The 16,308-nt window shown below is 39.0% G+C and overlaps 2 protein-coding genes and 1 long non-coding RNA gene across 10 annotated transcripts; 1 reads left to right on the top strand and 2 right to left on the bottom strand.

Annotated features, from left to right (window-relative positions):
- Nucleotides 1-1,386: 1,386 nt before the first annotated feature.
- LOC127598201 (uncharacterized) lies at nucleotides 1,387-2,440 on the bottom strand. Its single transcript, XR_007961868.1, has 3 exons — nucleotides 2,294-2,440; nucleotides 1,827-1,961; nucleotides 1,387-1,552 (listed from the first exon to the last, which is right to left on the bottom strand). It is a non-coding gene; the product is annotated as an uncharacterized LOC127598201 (long non-coding RNA).
- Nucleotides 2,441-2,479: 39 nt separating this feature from the next.
- Nucleotides 2,480-16,174, bottom strand: LOC127598174 (uncharacterized). Of its 8 annotated transcripts, XM_052061811.1 has the most exons (13): nucleotides 15,771-16,174; nucleotides 13,700-13,808; nucleotides 13,197-13,359; nucleotides 12,911-13,100; nucleotides 12,141-12,217; nucleotides 11,587-11,664; nucleotides 11,033-11,110; nucleotides 10,479-10,556; nucleotides 9,924-10,001; nucleotides 9,370-9,447; nucleotides 4,680-4,757; nucleotides 4,118-4,195; nucleotides 2,931-2,993 (listed from the first exon to the last, which is right to left on the bottom strand). In XM_052061811.1, exons 4-13 carry the CDS (start codon nucleotides 12,921-12,923, stop codon nucleotides 2,946-2,948), a joined length of 684 nt encoding a protein of 227 aa, XP_051917771.1. In that variant the 5' UTR covers nucleotides 12,924-13,100; nucleotides 13,197-13,359; nucleotides 13,700-13,808; nucleotides 15,771-16,174; the 3' UTR covers nucleotides 2,931-2,945. The 8 variants fall into 8 exon arrangements, 7 of the variants coding, with proteins under 7 accessions (XP_051917774.1, XP_051917777.1, XP_051917771.1 ...); XM_052061814.1 differs by lacking the exons at nucleotides 2,931-2,993; nucleotides 4,118-4,195; nucleotides 4,680-4,757; nucleotides 15,771-16,174 and adding exons at nucleotides 2,480-2,493; nucleotides 8,821-8,833; nucleotides 15,363-15,755 and having other exon boundaries at nucleotides 9,384-9,447; XM_052061813.1 differs by lacking the exons at nucleotides 2,931-2,993; nucleotides 4,118-4,195; nucleotides 4,680-4,757; nucleotides 15,771-16,174 and adding exons at nucleotides 3,619-3,632; nucleotides 8,821-8,833; nucleotides 15,363-15,755 and having other exon boundaries at nucleotides 9,384-9,447.
- LOC127598121 (piggyBac transposable element-derived protein 4-like) lies at nucleotides 5,530-8,416 on the top strand. Its single transcript, XM_052061719.1, has 2 exons — nucleotides 5,530-6,325; nucleotides 6,660-8,416. Exons 1-2 carry the CDS (start codon nucleotides 5,841-5,843, stop codon nucleotides 7,888-7,890), a joined length of 1,716 nt encoding a protein of 571 aa, XP_051917679.1. The 5' UTR covers nucleotides 5,530-5,840; the 3' UTR covers nucleotides 7,891-8,416.
- Nucleotides 16,175-16,308: the final 134 nt, after the last annotated feature.

Below are 16,308 nucleotides of genomic sequence, written 5' to 3'. Positions count from 1 at the left end.
ACATGAGACATTTTCAGTCATTCTCCTTGATTTTAGTGTCATTCGTGAGCTGATGTTCCTTCAATTCAGGTTTCCTTGAAGAGGAGAAAACATCAGTTTGGTGTACAGTGATCACATCTAACATGAACACAGGCTACTAAAATGTGAATATGAATCATTACTTTTCGTCTCTATCCATCCCTACTTCTCTATTGCTCTTGATGGGCAGGTTAGAATAATTGATGCAGATATATGTTGGAGTCCATGCATGGCGGAAGTAGATATGTCTACTGTAACATGTGCAACTCGCGCCAGTATAAGTTTATATTCAAAGGAGCACCATGACAATATTCAAGTGCTGTATCTTTACAACTTTGTGATATACATAATTAGATGTGGTCGTGAAGCACGCATTTTTTGTCACATTTGTGGTCAGACAATGTCCCAGCTAACTAAACAGACACTTGATGTTGAGATAATTAGCACTCAAGCATTCATACAGTACACTCATCCACCACCATTTACACTGCTTGACATGGATGTGCTAATGCAGAATCAGGCACCTAGTCCTATATATACACACACACACACACACACACACACACACACACACAGACCGGTTTATGTGATTTGTGGGGACTACTTTTTAGTTCATCACTTTCGGGGACCACCCTTTCTAAATGACATAGAGCTCTGCAAAAAATCAGGGATACATAAGGTGGTGGTGTTAGCTTATAAACACCTTTAAATATCAGAATTTATGAAGTCATGTGGTTGGACCATGTCATATGGGGACTTCAGAAAAGTCCAGTTTACATGCCTTATGAGGACTTAATTTAAATATATTTAAATGTATTTACATAATTCACACAGAATCTATACCAAGTACATGTGATTACTGGGGACCTCACACAAAGTGCATTACTCATCAAAAATGGCAAGCATCTGAACCCAACTGTCAAATGAAAGTCAATTCATTTGAATAATAATCGTTGAAATAATCTATTTTGATATATTTTGTTTGTTAAATGTCATGTGACTCGAATATGTCTGCTTCAGAGAATGGAAGACATTTCTGGCATGTTGTTGCAATCAAAGATCCAGCTAAATTCAAATGAACAGGTTCAATGTCAGGCTTGCCCAGAGCTTGCTGATGATCTGATCATTTGAATCAGGTGTGTTGCAACAGGGAGACTTGGAAAACATGCAGGGCAGCGGCCCTCCAGGACCAGAGTTTGACACCTATGGTCTACCTTAAACAAACATCAAACAAACTGTTGACATTGTTTTAAAATACATTCAAAGTGAAATATCCATAATGAAAATAAAAGTGCCTCAACAGATTGATTGAAAACTTATTTGTGCTGCAATTTCTTTTTGGCAGCCGAAATGCGGTTATACTTGAGGGTTTGCCAGTCTCGTGTTTTAAGGGCTTCTGGTTCAGCCCTTAAACATCTTTCGCAATCCATTTTTCCTGGGACGCAAAAAGATTTGATGAGTCCCATCATGTGCCTTTCCACTGCCTTTATTTCGCTTTCCTGCCAGGGAGTTCTCTTCCTCTTTCCTAGAAGTACTGAGAAAAAAAATAGTTTTATTATTGAAAGTCAAGGAGAGTAGATGATTAAATTCCAATCTAAACACATTGAACATTTTGCTGTTCAATGAGCAACAGAAGCTGCGCTGTTGCATCATTTCACAACATTTTCAGAACAAATGTACCATTCAGAGATGACTTTAAAATGCACATGAAAAGGAGATAATCATGTCTCAGCGATAAATTACATTTATGTCTTAATTTGGACAGTGACAGTACATTTTCTTAAAAGCAGCATGATTTCTCAGTTTACCTTTGAAGGAAGATCTCTTGGCAGGAATACTTGATGGAATTTCATCATCATCTGATGATGGCCTGTCTTTATTTGAAAATGGTGTCCGTCTCTTGGGTGTTAATTGGCACGGATTATCATTCTCACTTCTTTCTCCTATGGAAAAAGATTTTTCCAAATTGTGATTACACTTATAGAAAACTGAAGCTTTATCACTTTCATTTTTTAACTTTTTCTTAGTCTTTAGAAAGTTCAACCAGTTACGATTAATTTCTAAATGTATCTCAGTGTTCCATTCATTCATTCTCTTCCGTTTATCCAATGTCGGGTCACGGGGGCAGCAACTAAAGCAGGGAAGTTCAGACTTCACCCTCCCAAACAACTCCAGCTCTTGCTGGTGATCCTGAGGCATTCCCAAGCCAGCTGAGAGACAGACTTTTCAGCTTGTCCTGGGTCATCTTCAGGGGACTCTGATCAGTGGGACATACCCGAAACACCTTTTCATGGAGGCGTCCCGGTGGCATCCTAAACAGATGGCTGAGCCACTTCCTCTGGCTCTTCTCAATGCGGAGGAGCAGCGGCTTGACTCTGAGCCCTGCTTGGATGACAGAGCTTTTTTTTTTTTTTTTTTTTGCTTGGACCAGCAGGGTTCAAGTAAAGTCGCCTCTTTGGGTGTTGTCTTGGTCATCTGGAATACAATTCGGAAAAAAAAATTGGAGGATATGATAGAACACATACTGAGCCTCAAGTAAACCATCTAAATATAGATTGCACAAGTTATCTGTGAGAAGAACTTTATCCTGTAAAACCGTGTTTGATATGTTTTAAAATCAAAGTCATTGTGGGGACATTCGTGTAAACGCTTTGTTTATGGGGCCTCAGTTGTTTATGGGGACCATATTGAAACTCTTGACACAGTTTCCACCCCTCACACAAACTTAGTCAACGAGTGGTGTGGGGACACCGTGACTGTCCACAAAAGAGAAATTACTACAAAAGACGAAATCCCTGTGATAAATTCAATCTTCCTAATACAGTCTACTAACACTAACCTTCCTAATGCATTATGTGAAATTGCCTGTTGTGCGTAACTATAGTACTTTATCATGAAAATTACTGTCCGTCATCACGAATGCACAGTTATAGAGATACCAAATGGAATAAATCGTTGAATGGAAATGAATATACCTGATGTATTTTGCTTGGACCAGCGGTATCACAACAGGGTTCAAGTAAAGTCGCCTCTTTGGGTGTTGTCTTAGTCATCTGGAATACAATTCGGAAAACAAAATTGGAGGATATGATAGAACATATACTGAGCCTCAAGTAAACCATCTAAATATAGATGCACAAATTATCTGATAGAACTTTATCCTGTAAGACTGTGTTTGATACGTTTTAAAATCAAAGTCATTGTGGGGACATTCGTGTAAACGCTTTGTCAGTTGTTTATGGGGACCATATTGAAACACTTGACAGTTTCCACCCCTCACACAAACTTAGTCAACGAGTGGTGTGGGGACACCGTGAGTGTCCACAAAAGAGAAATTACTACAAAAGACGATAATCCCTGTGACAAATTCAATCTACCCAATATAGTCTACTAACACTAACCTTCCGAATGCATTATGTGAAATTGCCTGTTGTGCGTAAGTACAGTACTTTATCATGAAAATTACTGTACATCATCACGAATGCACAGTTATAGCGATACCAAATGGAATAAATCATTGGATGGATATGAAATACCTGATGTATATTGCTTGGACCAGCACTATCACAACAGGGTTCAGGGAAAGTCGCCTCTTTGGGTGTTGTCTTGGTCATCTGGAATACAATTCGGAAAACAAAATTGGAGAATATGATAGAACACACACTGAGCCTCAAGTAAACCATCTAAATATAGATGCACAAATTATCTGAGAGAAGAAGTTTATCCTGTAAAACTGTTTGATGTGTTTTAAAATCAAAGTCATTGTGGGGACATTCGTGTAAACGCTTTGTCAGTTGTTTATGGGGACCATATTGAAACTCTTGACAGTTTCCACCCCTCACACAAACTTAGTCAACGAGTGGTGTGGGGACACCGTGAGCGTCCACAAAAGACAAATTACTACAAAAGACGAAAATCCCTGTGACAAATTCAATCTTCCTAATATAGTCTACCAACACTAACCGACCTAATGCATTGTATGAAATTGCCTGTTGTGCGCAAGTACAGTACTTTATCATGAAAATTACTGTCCATCATCACGAATGCACAGTTATAGAGATACCAAATGGAATAAATCGTTGAATGGAAATGAATATACCTGATGTATTTTGCTTGGACCAGCAGTATCACAACAGGGTTCAAGTAAAGTCGCCTCTTTGGGTGTTGTCTTAGTCATCTGGAATACAATTCGGAAAACAAAATTGGAGGATATGATAGAACATATACTGAGCCTCAAGTAAACCATCTAAATATAGATGCACAAATTATCTGATAGAACTTTATCCTGTAAGACTGTGTTTGATATGTTTTAAAATCAAAGTCATTGTGGGGACATTCGTGTAAACGCTTTGTCAGTTGTTTATGGGGACCATATTGAAACTCTTGACAGTTTCCACCCCTCACACAAACTTAGTCAACGAGTGGTGTGGGGACACCGTGAGCGTCCACAAAAGACAAATTACTACAAAAGACGAAAATCCCTGTGACAAATTCAATCTTCCTAATATAGTCTACCAACACTAACCGACCTAATGCATTGTATGAAATTGCCTGTTGTGCGCAAGTACAGTACTTTATCATGAAAATTACTGTACATCATCTCGAATGCACAGTTATAGAGATACCAAATGGAATGAATCATTGGATAGATATGAATATACCTGATGTATATTGCTTGGACCAGCACCATCACAACAGGGTTCAGGTAAAGTCGCCTCTTTGGGTGTTGTCTTGGTCATCTGGAATACAATTCGGAAAACAAAATTGGAGAATATGATAGAACACACACTGAGCCTCAAGTAAACCATCTAAATATAGATGCACAAATTATCTGAGAGAAGAAGTTTATCCTGTAAAACTGTTTGATGTGTTTTAAAATCAAAGTCATTGTGGGGACATTCGTGTAAACGCTTTGTCAGTTGTTTATGGGGACCATACTAAAACTCTTGACAGTTTCCACCCCTCACACAAACTTAGTCAACGAGTGGTGTGGGGACACCGTGAGCGTCCACAAAAGAGAAATTACTACAAAAGACGAAAATCCCTGTGACAAATTCAATCTTCCTAATATAGTCTACCAACACTAACCGACCTAATGCATTGTATGAAATTGCCTGTTGTGCGCAAGTACAGTACTTTATCATGAAAATTACTGTCCATCATCACAAATGCACAGATATAGAGATATCTAAAATTTAGATGCACAAATCTGAGAGAACAACGTCATCTTTCAAAACTGTGTTTTCTACATGTTAAACTCAAAAACATTGTGGGGACATTCTTGTTAACCCTTATATTAATATAAGGGTCTCCAGTGACCCGTTTCAAGGTTATAATATGTAATAACTACCATGTAGTTGATTTTATTAGAACAAGGCTTTATGATATCCTCCACAACACCTACATAAGCACAGCAAAACTACATTTCACCATTTTGAAAATTCTGAAGGTATTGTCAGAAAAAATGTTACAACTGTGGTGTTAGGGTCATTTTTGATCCGGCAAGGTAAAACTATACAAAACTCAGACATTATCTGACCCCAACCTCCACTCTTTCTCCAAGAAAACAAATCTCTCACAGTACAGTATGTGACCCAACCCCCGCGCGTGAGAACTTGTAATGAAATGTTACAATGTTTACAAATAAACTTGACCTGACTAGACACCTGTCTTGCTCACACACACACACAGACAACCCCCTCCCCTCCCGTCCATGGGAACTTGATTTGACCAGTGCCCAGATTTTCTCGCAGAAATATCTATAAATACCTGAGCCTGGATCATTTGAGTTTCATTGTGCAGCAGCATCTGTCAATTTCATCATGAGCAAAAGGCATTATACAGGCCGTGAGATTCTGGATCACATCCTCGAGGAGGGAGAGGCTTTGGAGGAGATGGATCAGGCTGAAATAGAGGAAGACGTGTCTGAGGACGATTTTGTGGAATATGATCCACATCCAGATGAAGACACATCCGATCCAGATGAGGAAGTAGGACTGAATGAGCCAGAACAGGGCTTTGTTTCGAAGAATGGGCAGGTTTGGTCCTCAATTCCATATGAAAATGAAGGCAGAGCAACATCTGCAAACATTATAAAAATGACCCCTGGACCCACTCGATTTGCGAAGTCACATATTCAAGATATAAAGACTGCATTTCAGCTATTTATACCAAGCTCCATCCAATCAATCTTGATTGAGATGACAAACCTGGAGGGGAGGAAAGTCTTCAGCCAAAGTTGGGAGGACATTGATGGTATCAAACTTGATGCCTACTTCGGCCTTCTGCTTCTTGCTGGGGTGTACAGGTGTGTATTCTGCATCATCTCTTACAAACTCAAATGTTATTTTACACTGTATATTATAAAATTGGCTCACTGGCCACCTAGCCAGTAAAACATCCCTGTATGTAATGTGTTTGTGAATAGCCACAGATAACGACTAAGTCTGTGGTTTACCTCATTCTCGATGTAAAGCATCTATAATATGTAATATGTAATGATATGTAATATGTAAATGCACTATATTTATGAATAGAATGAATTATGATGATGATATTATTATTGATCATCATCATTATGTGTTTCTATTGCCCGTGTTGATGTGCTTTATAAATAAGTTCTCCTTGTCTTGCCTTGACAGATCCAACAATGAAGCCACCTCGAGCCTCTGGGATGCTGAGTCAGGTCGGAATATTTTTTGTGCCACAATGTCCCTTCAGACCTTTCATGTCCTGTCGAGAGTCATCCGCTTTGATAACCGGGAGACCAGAGTAGCACGGCGTGCCCTTGACAAACTTGCTCCCATCAGGGAAGTCTGGGACAAGTGGGTGGAGCGTCTGCCGTCCATGTATAATCCTGGGCCAGAGGTAACTGTAGACGAGCGACTTGTCCCATTCCGAGGCCGCTGTCCGTTCAGGCAGTATATTCCAAACAAACCTGCAAAGTACGGAGTCAAGATCTGGGCAGCATGCGATGCCAGGAGCAGTTATGCTTGGAATATGCAGATCTACACAGGCAAATCTGCAAGTGGAATGGCCGAAAGGAACCAGGGCATGCGGGTGGTGCTGGACTTGACAGAGGGTCTACGTGGGCATAACATCACCTGCGATAACTTTTTCACTTCTTATGCCCTCGGCCAAGAGCTGCTGAAGAGAAAACTGACCATGGTGGGAACAGTAAGAAAAAATAAACCAGAGCTCCCTCCTGCCCTGATTGACACCAAAGACAGAGTTCCTCTCTCCTCAAAATTTGCTTTCACAGAAACCACCACAATGGTGTCCTACATTCCGAAGAAGAGGAAGAATGTCACCCTGATCTCAACCCTCCACAAGGACGCTGCTGTGAGCAGCAGGGAGGACAAGAAGCCAGCAATAATATTGGACTATAACCGTTGCAAAGGGGGAGTTGATGTTCTTGATAAGGTCACTGGCACATACACCTGTCAGAGAAAAACATTACGGTGGCCAATGGTTGTGTTCTTCAACATGCTGGATGTGTCGGCCTACAATGCGTTTGTGGTGTGGACGGAGGTCAGTACTGGATGGAACATTGGGAAGTTCAACAGGAGGAGGCTCTTTCTGGAGGAGCTGGGGAAAGCTCTGGTGAGGCCACATATAGAGAGACGCCAGCGGCTACCCCGAGCTCCTGGCAGTGCCAAGTTGGTGAGAGAGCTGCAGGCAGCAAGTAAGGCAGCGACTTCTACAGGGTCTACAGGGCTCCGGCCAGTGGATGCCAAAGGCACCAAAAGAAAGAGGTGCCAGTTTTGCCCTTCAAACAAAGACAGAAAAACGACGACAACCTGCCACAATTGTAAAAAATACATTTGCAGGGAGCACATGCAAACATTTGCTTTCTGTGATTCGTGCAGGTGAACACACACACACATCTTCAAGTTTGTGTTCATTAATCATAATTGATCTGTGAATATTATTTGAATCAAATAAAGTTGGTGATTGAATTTTTATTTTCTGAATCAAATAGTGTTGATGTTTGAAAAAAAATGTTTTCTGTGTTCATGCAGTCATCATTATTCTGAGGTTGGTGTTTTTGGTAAATAAAGTTGTTTTCTGAAGAACAAAGGCTCCTTTTTTCTAACAAATTTATGCGGGTCAAATTTGACCCTAGCACCACCAATGTAACTATGATTAATATATATATATATGTTAAACTTTTTTTCCAGAAGTTATATTCTAATATTGTTCTATTATAGTCAGAAAACATTATTATCAATGGGTTTCACATTTAGTTAACATATGGTTAAACAACCTTATTTTCAGCTAAAAAATAAGGGACATGATGTGTCTCAGGGGCCATAAAATCCAATTACAATAGGATTTTATGGTTATGAATGCATATAATGTTAGTTAGGATGTAGTATTAACAATATTGAGTGATACTCCTTTCTTTTTAATGATTAGGACTAAGTTAGACCCTGGGTAAAAATTGAACCGCAAACAACAGACAGTGGTGGTCGTTTCTATCACAACAAGAAGGTTAACACTTTGTCAGTTCTTCCCCGCTTGGACACTGTTTTTTCTCCCCTCACACACACTTGGTAAACGTGTCCTATGGGGACACCGTGAGGGTCCAGAAAAGAGACATAACTCCAGAACATAATGATCTCTGTGTCAAATTAAAACGACCTAAAATAGTCCGCTCGCATTAGCCTTTCCAATGCATTATGTGAAATTGCCTGTTGTGCATACATACAGTACTTTATCATGAAAATTACTGTCCATCATCACAAATGCACAGATATAGAGAGACCAAATATCATGAAACAGTGATGGATATGACTATACCTGGTGTATGTTGCTTGGACCAGCAGTATCGCAACAGTTTTCTTGTAGTCTCATTGGGTATTGTCTTGGTCATCCGAAATACAATTAGGAAAACAAAATTGGACAATATGATAGAACAAACCAAACTGAGCCTCAAGTAAACCGTCTAAAATTTAGATGCACAAATCGGAGAGAACAACGTCACCTTTTAAAACTGTGTTTTCTACATGTTAAACTAAAAAACATTGTGGGGACATTCTTGTTAACACTTTGTCAGTTCTTCCCCGCTTGGACACTGTTTTTTCTCCCCTCACACACACTTGGTAAACGTGTCCTATGGGGACACCGTGAGGGTCCAGAAAAGAGACATAACTCCAGAACATAATGATCTCTGTGTCAAATTAAAACGACCTAAAATAGTCCGCTTGCATTAGCCTTTCCAATGCATTATGTGAAATTGCCTGTTGTGCATACATACAGTACTTTATCATGAAAATTACTGTCCATCATCACAAATGCACAGATATAGAGATACCAAATATCATGAAACAGTGATGGATATGACTATACCTGGTGAATGTTGCCTGGACCAGCAGTATCGCAACAGTTTTCTTGTAAAGTAGTCTCATTGGGTATTGTCTTGGTCATCTGAAATACAATTAGGAAAACAAAATTGGACAATATGATAGAACAAACCAAACTGAGCCTCAAGTAAACGGTCTAAAATTTAGATGCACAAATCTGAGAGAACAACGTCATCTTTTAAAACTGTGTTTTCTACATGTTAAACTCAAAAACATTGTGGGGACATTCTTGTTAACACTTTGTCAGTTCTTCCCCGCTTGGACACTGTTTTTTCTCCCCTCACACACACTTGGTAAACGTGTCCTATGGGGACACCGTGAGGGTCCAGAAAAGAGACATAGCTCCAGAACATAATGATCTCTGTGTCAAATTAAAACGACCTAAAATAGTCCGCTCGCATTAGCCTTTCCAATGCATTATGTGAAATTGCCTGTTGTGCATACATACAGTACTTTATCATGAAAATTACTGTCCATCATCACAAATGCACAGATATAGAGATACCAAATATCATGAAACAGTGATGGATATGACTATACCTGGTGTATGTTGCTTGGACCAGCATTATCGCAACAGTTTTCTCTTAAAGTAGTCTCATTGGGTATTGTCTTGGTCATCTGGAATATAATTTGGAAAACAAAATTGGAGAACATGATAGAACAAACCGATACTTAGCCTCAAGTAAACCGTCTAAAATTTAGATGCACAAATCTGAGAGAACAACGTGATCTTTTAAAACTGTGTTTTCTACATGTTAAACTCAAAAACATTGTGGGGACATTCTTGTTAACACTTTGTCAGTTCTTCCCCGCTTGGACACTGTTTTTTCTCCCCTCACACACACTTGGTAAACGTGTCCGATGGGGACACCGTGAGGGTCCAGAAAAGAGACATAACTCCAGAACATAATGATCTCTGTGTCAAATTAAAACGACCTAAAATAGAACGCTCGCATTAGCCTTTCCAATGCATTATGTGAAATTGCCTGTTGTACATACATACAGTACTTTATCATGAAAATTACTGTCCATCATCACAAATGCACAGATATCGAGATACCAAATATCATGAAACAGTGATGGATATGACTATACCTGGTGTATGTTGCTTGGACCAGCAGTATCGCAACAGTTTTCTCTTAAAGTAGTCTCATTGGGTATTGTCTTGGTCATCTGAAATACAATTAGGAAAACAAAATTGGGCAATATGATAGAACAAACCAAACTGAGCCTCAAGTAAACGGTCTAAAATTTAGATGCACAAATCTGAGAGAACAACGTCATCTTTTAAAACTGTGTTTTCTACATGTTAAACTCAAAAACATTGTGGGGACATTCTTGTTAACACTTTGTCAGTTCTTCCCCGCTTGGACACTGTTTTTTCTCTCCTCACACACACTTGGTAAACGTGTCCTATGGGGACACCGTGAGGGTCCAGAAAAGAGAGAGAGCTCCAGAACATAATGATCTCTGTGTCAAATTAAAACGACCTAAAATAGTCCGCTCGCATTAGCCTTTCCAATGCATTATGTGAAATTGCCTGTTGTGCATACATACAGTACTTTATCATGAAAATTACTGTCCATCATCACAAATGCACAGATATAGAGATACCAAATATCATGAAACAGTGATGGATATGACTATACCTGGTGTATGTTGCTTGGACCAGCAGTATCGCAACAGTTTTCTCTTAAAGTAGTCTCATTGGGTATTGTCTTGGTCATCTGGAATTAATTTGGAAAACAAAATTGGAGAACATGATAGAACAAACCGATACTTAGCCTCAAGTAAACCGTCTAAAATTTAGATGCACAAATCTGAGAGAACAACGTCATCTTATAAAACTGTGTTTTCTATATGTTAAACTCAAAAACATTGTGGGGACATTCTTGTTAACGCTTTGTCAGTTCTTCCCCGCGTGGACACTGTTTTTTCTCCCCTCACACACACTTGGTAAACGTGTCCTATGGGGACACCGCGAGGGTCCAGAAAAGAGACATAACTCCAGAACATAATGATCTCTGTGTCAAATTAAAACGACCTAAAATAGAACGCTCGCATTAGCCTTTCCAATGCATTATGTGAAATTGCCTGTTGTACATACATACAGTACTTTATCATGAAAATTACTGTCCATCATCACAAATGCAGAGATATAGAGATACCAAATATCATGAAACAGTGATGGATATGATTATACCTGGTGTATGTTGCCTGGACCAGCAGTATCGCAACAGTTTTCTCTTAAAGTAGTCTCATTGGGTATTGTCTTGGTCATCTGAAATACAATTAGGAAAACAAAATTGGACAATATGATAGAACAAACCAAACTGAGCCTCAAGTAAACCGTCTAAAATTTAGATGCACAAATCTGAGAGAACAACGTCATCTTTTAAAACTGTGTTTTCTACATGTTAAACTCAAAAACATTGTGGGGACATTCTTGTTAACACTTTGTCAGTTCTTCCCCGCTTGGACACTGTTTTTTCTCCCCTCACACACACTTGGTAAACGTGTCCTATGGGGACACCGTGAGGGTCCAGAAAAGAGACATAGCTCCAGAACATAATGATCTCTGTGTCAAATTAAAATGACCTAAAATAGTCCGCTCGCATTAGCCTTTCCAATGCATTATGTGAAATTGCCTGTTGTGCATACATACAGTACTTTATCATGAAAATTACTATCCATCATCCCAAATGCACAGATATAGAGATACCAAATATCATGAAACAGTGATGGATATGACTTTACCTGGTGTATGTTGCATCTGACTCTGAGGCAGTACAGAGGGTTGAGGAGCCACATCTGTGACTGTAAAGGCTGGTCATCTAGAAAGACAGTCAACAATGATAGAGATTCAGAATATTATTTATGAATAGGCCAATAGCCCATCTCATCAAGTTATGCAGGATTGTTATTTGCAACTCTGAAGAACTTGGATCAGATCTACAATTTGCAAGGCAGGTGGAAAACTTCTGGTAAATTTAGTCATCCATAAAGACAAATATTTTTTTTTCTGAGAGATAAATCATTGATCGTGCAGCACTTAACTTTCTAAAGTATTTTAGAAATTGAATTGGCACTTGCTTTGAGTTTAGGTTTCAGAAAATAATTATTTGAAATGTGTACCAACCTATTCCATACACCTGCCATAAATGATCATTTTGATCCATGCATCCATCCATTTTCTAATTAGTCTATCCTCATAAAGGTTGGTAGCATGCAGGAGCCTATCCCAGCTGTCTTTGGACAGGGTGTACCCCGCCTGGATACACCCTGAACTGGTTGCCAGCCAATCGCAGGGCACAGATAGACAACACCCATTTACGCTCACACTCACACCGAGAGACAATTTAGAGTACTCCATTCACCTGCTAAGCATGCGTTTTGGAATGTGGGTGGAAATGGGAAAATTTGATTCACAATACTTCGAGTAAGATTCTACTATTCTGATTCTTTCAAAAGTTACTTCCATCCTTATTACACAGAGCCATTCTTTATAATCTGCAATGTATACATACTTGTGTTCTCCATGGGCAGTCTTCGCCACCATAATCATCGGTCATTTCTTCTCCCTCTTGAATGTCATTGAAAGCAAACAAACATAGGTGTGGCACACCATCCACATCAATCCTTTTCATCTGGCAATTTGGCCTCCTGTGTTCATCATTCACTGGTCGCCCAAATGACTCATCTTGTGAAGCATCATTGCTTAACAAATATGTGAAAAAGAACAACATGAGATCATTATCACAATATTCTGATATTGTCTATAGTGGTGCAGAATAGGTGGATAATAAGTCTTACCACCATGTTTTCCCTCTCCACTTGAATGCAAACATAAACGCAGCACATGATTGGTGGTAAACTCATCTTCTGCTCTAGTATTCTGCATCATTTATCATATATCCCCGATATTCAGCAACAAATTGTCCTCTGCCGATTGTACTCTTTGCAAATATTTCACATCCTGTAGCAGACAGCAACAATAGTTTTTAGGGGGAAAAAACGGGCTTTACAATCTAGTCTTCCATTATTGAGAGGTCCATGGTAATTTAGAAAACATATCTTGTCGAATAAAATTGGTTTTATTTGTTCGGTTTCACATGGTGTTCTTCTACTGAAGTAAGACAAAACACGGAATTAATTATTTATATAACGGCTTGTTTACAAACTGAGTCGGAAACTGGAAAAATAAACTCAGGGTTCATATTTAGTGTTCATCTGATAATAACTGTATATGTTTTATCTACAGTATATGCCATATTATGTAATAATTCCGCAGCATATAAATTCAGACAACGCCTTACCTTTGACTGCATTTATGTACCTCGCACACAATTTGCCTGTTTTGTTGGTCCTTAATGAAATGTGACGAATGGCGTCCTGAAGGGGGCTGACTCTTTGTGGGATTTCAAACTTGAGAGAGAAAAAGAGTTTGCATTGTATTCAGTCAGAATTGATTAATATATCGAACATATAAACGCAATATGAAAGACATGAAAAAAAAACGACAAAGGAAAAAATATCAATACATGTCTTTGTTCAGTACAGTTTATATGCTCAAAGGAAATGGCAATAAGTAGAACATTTGTCTGGTTGTACACCTTGATGTTGATAAATTTATGGAGTTAGCTTCAACTTGTTTGATTGGAAATTGTTGAACTGTGCATATTAATATTATACAATTAAGTTACTTTTATGGTGTTTTCACAACAGCTGTAGCTGTCATCTAAATAGCTTTTCAACCATTTATGTGCCAAAAATCTGATACCAGGGGTGCCCAACCTTTTTTGACTGAAGATCCGACTTTTGAAGTGACCAAACACCCACTATTGAACTGATCGCGAGCATGCAAGCATACACACATTGATTGATTCTTCCACAATTTCCATTATTGCCATAGATGTTGCCCTTTTCTCTCTGAAACCGTATTGATATTTGCAGATTACATTATGCTTTGCAATACATTTGTAAAGTTTGTCCGCAAATAGTTGTTCTACAATTTTTGCCGGAAAAATATTGGTCTGTAATTTGTAAATAAGTGCTTCTCTCCGCTCTTGTAAATCGGAATAACTTTTGCGGTTTCCAGTTTTGATGGGAAAACACTAGTTTTGAAAGACGGGTTAAATAAATGTGGGAGGTTGCACAATATATTTTTTAATACTTTTTATTAATGCCATATCAACATTAAAATAGTCAGTATACCTTTTTTTTAGTGTTGAAACAATTTCCATACATTCATTTTCTAAACTGCTTATTCTTACAAGGGTTGCAGGCATGCTGGAGCCTGTCTTTAACAATATTAAATACTAAATTTACAGAACTAAGGAACATAGTGCAGGAATTGTTCTTTATATAGTTATTAATTTCGTATTCTTTGAATCTGGAATGTTACACAATTAGAAATATTATTGTTTCACAAACAGTGTGCGTGCCCTCCATGTATTAGATTATCACTGCTCATCTCACTTTACGAAATCGATACATTAGCTGAAGTGCTTAAACTTTTAATTGTTCATAAACTCCATCATTATAATTAATGGGTAGAAAGAGCAGCGAGACCAGGCAGTGGCGTTTGAGTGTTTAGCATTTAGCTTTAGCTTAGCCGTAGCCGATCTCGGTAGCTCACGTTTTGTTTAGCTTGTCTCCATTACCTACGCTACTTGCTATACTCGACAAAAATCCACGACGGTTTCACTAGTCGCGCTAGTGCGTAATGAATTTTGAAACTGCGGTTAAAAAAAGTTAAAAAGGAATAGTCACCGCTCGATCGTCAACACATTTGAGTGTTTAGCATTTACCTTTAGCCTAGCCGTAGCCGATCTCGGTAGCTCACGTTTTGTTTAGCTTGTCTCCATTACCTACGCTACTTGCTATACTCGACAAAATCCCACGCCGGTTTCACTAGTCGCGCTAGTGCGTAATGAATTTTGAAACTGCGGTTAAAAAAAGTTAAAAAGGAATAGTCACCGCTCGTTCGTCAACACACTCAGTTGTGCTAGCCGTTAGCCGTTAGGCCGCGACTCGGCCATTAGCCCCGAGACGAGCCGAGCCCCGGCTCTCATTCAAGCCTGAGATGCGTGCACCCGAAAAAAAAAAACCTCGAGCTTCAATGTAAATGTACAAACTATAATTACTGTATTTTCAGTCGCCAAATAAGTTAATAAACCATAGGGGGAAGCTCTAGCATACAATAGTATGCCAGAGCATACAATAGTAAGCGCTTACTATTGTATGCCAGAGCTTAGTTATTGTTAATACAGTGTTGCTGCGATGCTTGTTAATTCATAGAGAATAGTGACAATATTCTTATTTTAGTATGTACATTTGTAACATTAAACAAATAAATAACTTGTTAATTCATGGAAACTTGCTTACCTTGCATTTTACTTTTGCTTCTTTTGCTGCCATCTTCGAGCTTTGCAGGCTTCTTCTGATGATCACTAATTGAATGATGACCCCCTCCCACTTGTAAAAATCCTTCCATTAGGGGACAAATGGGCGCGGCATATGCAAATTGTGTGTGTGGAGGAGTGAGTGCAATAGCACCGAATAACCATGTGGTGGGCTGCTGAGCACCGTGTACACACACACAATCAGTAAAAATGGTGACTTGTGGGTTTTTGCTAAAAACTTCACAGGCACATTCAGGGCAGCCCTCTGATGCTTTTTATACGTTATTTTTATGGGGACCTGCTTTTTTGTCCCCATAAGAAAAATGGTCCCCAAGACGTGACTGTGTTTCCAATTTTATGTCCCCTCAAAACATGGAAACGAGTGCACACACACACACACACACACACACGCGCACATTTAGGGGGTTGTTTAAGTATATGTGTGTGTGTTGCACTGTGCACAAGTCTTGTCTAATTAGTCACAGTATAAGTCGGGTTTTATCAAATTACATTCTGTATGC

Source organism: Hippocampus zosterae, chromosome 3 (assembly GCF_025434085.1).
Source record: "Hippocampus zosterae strain Florida chromosome 3, ASM2543408v3, whole genome shotgun sequence".
Lineage (NCBI taxonomy): Eukaryota > Metazoa > Chordata > Actinopteri > Syngnathiformes > Syngnathidae > Hippocampus > Hippocampus zosterae.
Note: the sequence above shows the minus strand (reverse complement) of the source record. Positions and strands in the feature narration are given on the sequence as shown.

Excerpts from the sequence above, each read along its gene's own strand:
- LOC127598121 (XM_052061719.1), top strand. The coding sequence starts at position 5,841 with ATGAGCAAAAGGCATTATACAGGCCGTGAGATTCTGGATCACATCCTC. Across the intron at positions 6,326-6,659 it reads CTTCTTGCTGGGGTGTACAG|ATCCAACAATGAAGCCACCT; the intron begins GTGTGTATTCTG and ends TTGCCTTGACAG.
- LOC127598174 (XM_052061811.1), bottom strand. Across the intron at positions 10,557-11,032 it reads GTCCAAGCAACATACACCAG|ATGACCAAGACAATACCCAA; the intron begins GTATAGTCATAT and ends ATTGTATTTCAG. Across the intron at positions 10,002-10,478 it reads GTCCAAGCAACATACACCAG|ATGACCAAGACAATACCCAA; the intron begins GTATAGTCATAT and ends ATTATATTCCAG.